Here is a 6,000-nt window from a genome sequence, read left to right on the forward strand (position 1 = left end):
TAGAACGGTCTGGCTTCACGGTGAGACCGGTGGCTGGATACCTGAGCCCACGAGACTTTCTGGCGGGACTGGCCTACAGAGTGTTCCACTGTACCCAGTACATCCGGCACGGCTCAGACCCCCTCTACACCCCAGAACCGTAAGTGCTTATGCTCAAAGCCCAGGCTGCAGAGAGCCCAGCATGCTATTAAGTGGCCCCCACTATCCTACTTGAAAGTGACTCAGGCCTACTTTTACCTCCAGAGCGATTTCCTCTTTAGAGCCAGTGAGGGTCACAGCACTCACCTGGGGGAGGATCAGACTCCTCAGCTGGGTGGTCAAGGCCCCTGATAGTCTAGCTCTGGCTCATCTAACTTCATCCTAAGACAGAATCTTCTGCTTGGCCACATCTGCATTCTCCATGAGGAAGAGAAGGCGTGGAGGGATAAAGTAAACATTGACCCACCATCAGGGCGGCCCTCCTCTCTCACTGGGAGGCCCCTCTCACGTGAAGCAGGTTCACGTACACTGGAGCAAATTATCACTAATCCCCTCTCTTCTCTTTCGTTCTTTTCTTTTTTTTTTTTAAACTTCAGATTAATATGAAGGTACAGGCAAATAGGTTATATTGTTTGTGTTTGTTAGGTAAAGTCCAAGTTGTAGTTGTGCCCCTCCCCAGGAGGGGTCCGTGTACCCTTACACTGTGCCCACTGGGTGAGAGCACACCAACCCACCTCCCTCCCTGACTCTCCCCACTTGACTTACATGTGATTTTCTCGTGTGTGGGTTTGTTCATCTATTGGCTTCATATTAGCATTGAGGACATTGAGTACTCACTTTTCCATTTTTGTGATATTTTGCTAAGTAGGATGTTCTCCAACTCCATCTAGGTAAATATAAAAGATGTAACGTCCCATATTTTTTATGGCTGAGTAGTATTCCATGGTATACCTGAACCATAGTTTATTAATCCATTCATGAGTTGATGGGTACTTGGGTTGATTCCATATCTTGGCAATTATGAATTAAGCTGCACTAAACATTCTAGTGCAAATGTCTTTATGGTAAAAAACCTTTTTTCTTCTGGGTAGATGCCTAGTAATGGGATTGAGGGGTCAAACAGAAGGTCTAACTTTGAGTTCTTTGCTCTCTCATCTCTTCCTCCCTCCCAAGCTCAGAGCTCTGTGCTGTGTTCTCCTGGACATTCCTCAAATCCTGCCCATCCCCTCCAGATATGTATGAGGCTTGTGATTCTTCTCTGGCTCTCTCTCATCCTTCCTGGAGAGAGCCCTCCTTTAGGGCTCTTGTCTGTTGTCTCTTGGATGATGGATGGGGTTGAAGTGCAGAGAGAAGCTCAGAGGTGCTTCTCAGAGATGGTGCTGTGCTGACACCTCTCTGTCACAGGTGGTGGGGAGGGTCTAAGGCAGGACACCCCATGTACTGGTCATTTGGCCTCATCACACATGAGGCTACGTAGTCTCTAGGTGTGAAATTCCCTGTGTTATATTTCTTTGTATGCTTTTGAAAAATATGACAAACATTTACTGAGTGATGACTATGTGCCTGGATTATCTGGGAAGGACACAGCTTCCTCATCCTCTTGGATGAACGGGGCTACAGAGGTTGGCATGTAAACAGATGGTCGGGGTCACGGTGGCATGTGTGGAGGCTGCCATGAAGATGGTCGGGGACACGGTGGCAGGTGTGGAGGCTGCCATGAAGTGCTGATAGCTGATAAGAGATGACTAGTGTGGGGAGCAAGGAGGAGTGAAGTGTCCTGGGTGCAGCTTATTTGGATTGCGTCTGGACAGCCTCTCAGGAGGTGATGTTTGAGCAGAGACCTGAATGTGAAGATCTTCAGGGTGGAGGATTTCAGGCTGAGAGAACAGCAGAAGCAGAGCCCCGAGGGTGGGCACTGTCACGGGTTCTGTGCCCCCACGGGCTCCATCCAAGGGATGCCTCTCCCCCATTTTATCCTACTCAAGGTCATTTTACCAAACCACTCAGGTCATCACTTGGCTTATAATGCTGTTTTCAATACACTTAGGATGAATGGGTTGCCAATGTCTTTACTGGGGAGCAGAGAATCCTCTGAGGTTCAAGCAGTTAAGTAGCTGATGTCAGCAGAAGTGGGCTAGGTGGACAGTGAGACTCTGGAAGCCCTCCTCCCCCTCCTAGACTGGCCATGAGGCTCCTCCCCTTCCCAGACTGGTGTGAGGCTCCTCCCCCTCCTAGGCTGGTGTGAGGCTCCTCCCTTTCCCAGACTGGTGTGAGGCTCCTCCCCCTCCTAGGCTGGTGTGAAGCTCCTCCCCCTCCTAGGCTGGCATAAGGCTCACTGGCCAGGTGGGTCTCTGCAGGGTCCTTACATTGCTTTTTCAGCTCTTTTCAGTTTCCCTGAAAGTGTTTTCAGGGTAAACCAAGCTTACTTATAGGACTCAAGACATTTGGAAAAGAAATGCTTCTTGGAGTGGAGTGAGTGCTCAAAGGGGCACTGTCAGAGTTAGAAAGGCAATCTCTAAATCTGGCCCAGAGGGTTTACAAATGGCCCTGTTTACAAATAGCAGGCACTTTGTTAGTTCCCTTTGAATAACTGGCACTCTGGAGACCTGTGATAGTGTGCCAAAAGGTATGCAGAGAGAGAGAGGGGGTGAAGAAATGAGATTTAAGCCACAGAGGTCAATAAAATTTGGGGATAATGTGTTACATTTTTACTAAAGTACTTTTAGCCAATTCATTCAGCAAACATTTATGTGCAGTGCTAGCAGAGAGGTGCTGCAGATGCAAAGATGAATAAAATAGTAGCTACTTTTTTTTTTTTTTAAAGCAGTTCACATTTTGGAAGGGGAGATGAAAACATAAATAACCAGCAAAGAGTATAGTCAGGGGTATAATTGGGATGTGTACAAAGGGCTGGAGGAGCATGGAGGAGGGAGAAGTCTTGAAGGGCTTTTCAGAGAGGTGCAAACTGAACAGGGCCATGAAGGAGAGAGAGGAATTTCATTTCTGACCAAGACAAGGAGGGGTGAGAAGGGAAGGCTTTCCAAATCAAGGAAACAAGGAGTGCAAGGCTGTGGAGGGTTGGAGCAGGCATACGCCAGCCAGGTTTTTTTAGATCAGAGTGGCCAAGGCACAGTTTATGTACAGTTATTAGAGATGCAATGTATCTTCAGGCCATATTATAATTAGACATTTGTTGAGCCAGGACATGAGGACTTAATCATGTAGGCAAGGGGAGCTCTCCAAGGTTCTAAAGTGCAATCAGATATGTTTAGTCCTATTTGAGAAAGATGGCTGGTGTGTGGACGGAGGAAGTGTGGAGAAGGAACAAGATAAAAACCCATCTGGGAAGCTCCCATTCTATCCAAGGAACGTCGTTTATAAAGTGTGGGGCTAGAAAAAATCAATGGTATAGTATGAGGCACCGTACTATTGGAAATGGAGTTAATATCTGGTGACTAAAATAGGTGGTGAGGAAGAGGGGAGAGTCCCTAGGATAATGCTAAAGTTTTTACATTGGGCAACTGAATGGAAAATCATTTCCAGTAGTGACTGAGAATAGGAGGAGACTCAGGCTTGGAGGGAAGCAGGAAGGAAGGAGGGAGGAAGGAGGAGGATTTGGATTTGGGGTGTGCTATCCTTGAGGGGCCCATGGGTAGGACCTCTAGGTGCCAAAGCCCCTGGTAGCTAGAAATAAGGGTGGAGAGATTGGAAGTGAATTTAACGTTCTCAAAATAGACTTGAGTGGTTATCCTTCTTCTACACCTCCTGGGACTACACAGGCCAGACGGGACTAAGTCAGAAGGTGGAAACATGGGATCTGCTAACTTGGGGTTGTTTTATAATTGCTATTTTTTTCTTTCATATCATTCATTTGTTTGATTGAATTATTAAATAATAATTAAAAATTATTATTTTAAGTAGGTAATACAAGCACATGGTTCTGCTAAAAGGAAAAAAAATTAGCCAAATTAAATTTAGCAGCATTTAATTGAGCAAAGAATGATTCCCAGATTGGGCAGCTACCTCCTGCCCCAACCAGGATAGGTTTGGAGACACTTGAGCATGGCTGCATGGTCAGAGAGGATTTACAGGCAGGAAAAAGAAAGTGATGTACAGACAGAAGTGAGGTATGGAAAGAGCTGGCTTGGTCACAGCTGGCCCTGGCCTTATTTGAACATAGTTTGAGCAGTTGGCTGTGTGGTTGAAACTTGGTGATCAGCATGATAGTAGGTAAGAGTTCGTTTACACATCCAGTCAGGTCAGAGTTCACTATGCACACAGCCACCTTTAGGCTGAACTTAAAATATGTTGCAAGACAGCTTTGGGCTAAACTTAATTTAGCAGTTCAGAATTCAAAGAGTACTGAAGGTGGCCCCATGAATGGTGAGCTCCTTTCCATCCTCTGTTCCCTTGACATCTGGCTCCTTCTTTTCAGAGGCCCCCGCTGCTGCTGGCTTCTAGTGCATCCTCCCAGGAATTCGCCACACAGGCCACATTTTCTGTAAAGACCCCTCTAATCCTTGCGTATTGCAAAGTCCTGAGTCCCTTCTCAGCCACTTTGTTTAAATCTGCCGGACACTTTTCTGGGAGGACTGTTTCCCACCCAAGTCCTTTTGCAGGCATTGTCTTTGTCAGGAAATCCCCTTTCCTCAACTGGAAAGCAGCGGAGGGTGGATTCTCCAGCTCCTGATGTTAAATGAGGCTGCTGTTGGGTGCTTCCAAATAACAGCCTGGCTTTCAGTTGTGGAACTGGTGGAGTCGAGGTGGCACTAATGAGGCACAGGTGAGCCCTGAAGACCCGGGTGGAAGTGAGAGTGAAAGCAGCAAAAAGACATTATCTGAAAAAAAATTTTCTCTCACCTTTCATGCTAGGAAGGATGTTATGCTGTCACGGCTTTTAGCACACATTGGGTTTTAAAGATGTCTTTGGCTTGTGTATAATTTTATAATTTTAAAGGCACTGCATTCTCTAAATCTGGCCAGACAATGGGATTTGAATTTAAAAAGCAAATTTGACTAGTTCCCTGGAGAAAGTTTCCTGGCCTGGAAGAAGGTGGAGAAAGTCCCGGCAGTCAGTGACTCCTGGTTTTCCTGGTGGGAGGAGTTGCTTTTCCATGTGATCACATGTGAATTACAAGGTCAGGGACCACAGAAGGGGGACGGAACTATTGCCCTGGCTTCTTCTGAGCAGGCTTTGCCACAGCGACTCTGCAGTGTGGTGGTACCTGGCTGTGTGCTTTGATCAGCTGTGATCAAAAGGTCATCATTACTCAAGTATTGAAGTTTGCAAAGGATTTCCTTTATAAAAGTCAACTGGGCAGTCAAGTCTAGGTTATTCCACAGGTGCCGTTCCTGTCACTCATTGGAATCAGAGGGGAAGATGTGGAAATCCATGGAGGTGGGCAGGTGTGCGTCACCTGGCACCACGAGGACAGAACAGCAATCTGAGAGGCCTCCAGTCTTCTCCATCTCCTTTTGTCTCTGGGAAATCCAGTTAGTTCTGTCGTGTTGTGACCTCTTCTTCCTTTAGAACAAGATTCCTGGCTTGGCTCCTGTGGCTCAAGTGGCTAAGGCGCCAGCCACATACACCTAAGGTGGTGGATTTGAATCCAGCCTAGGCCCACCAAACAACAATGACAGCTGCAACCAAAAAATAGCTGGGTGTTGTGGCCGGTACCTGTGGTCCCAGCTACTTGGGAGGCTGAGGCAGGAGACTCACTTGAGCCCAGGTTAGAGGTTGCTGTGAGCTGTGATGCTACAGTACTCTACCCAGGTTGACAGCTTGAGGTTCTGTCTCAAACAACAACAACAACAATAAAAACAAGATTCCTTAACCTTGGCACTAATATAGGATGACCAGAGGTCCCGCTTTTGGCGGGACAGTCCTGCTTTTCAACAATTTGTCCCGGGTCCCTCGGTGTTTTGAAAAAGTCCCGATTTTTGGAAAGAATGTGCGAATGGGCGGGAGAACAGGAAGGGAATATACGGTTTTCGGCTGCCATGTGGCTATTTCACCAGAAT

General features: G+C 47.0%; 1 protein-coding gene across 2 annotated transcripts in view; it reads left to right on the forward strand.

Moving 5' to 3' along the window:
• Nucleotides 1–6,000, forward strand: part of TPH2 (tryptophan hydroxylase 2) — a 109,049-nt gene that overhangs the window by 40,930 nt on the left and 62,119 nt on the right. For both annotated transcript variants that reach the window (XM_003798947.3, XM_012810854.2), the window contains exon 7: nt 4–139. In XM_003798947.3, coding sequence (XP_003798995.1) covers nt 4–139 — 136 coding nt within the window. The remainder of the gene's footprint in view (nt 1–3; nt 140–6,000) is intronic.

The sequence above is a fragment of the Otolemur garnettii genome, unplaced genomic scaffold, assembly GCF_000181295.1.
Source record: "Otolemur garnettii isolate 467f Iridium unplaced genomic scaffold, OtoGar3 scaffold00143, whole genome shotgun sequence".
In the NCBI taxonomy this organism is placed as follows: Eukaryota; Metazoa; Chordata; class Mammalia; order Primates; family Galagidae; genus Otolemur; species Otolemur garnettii.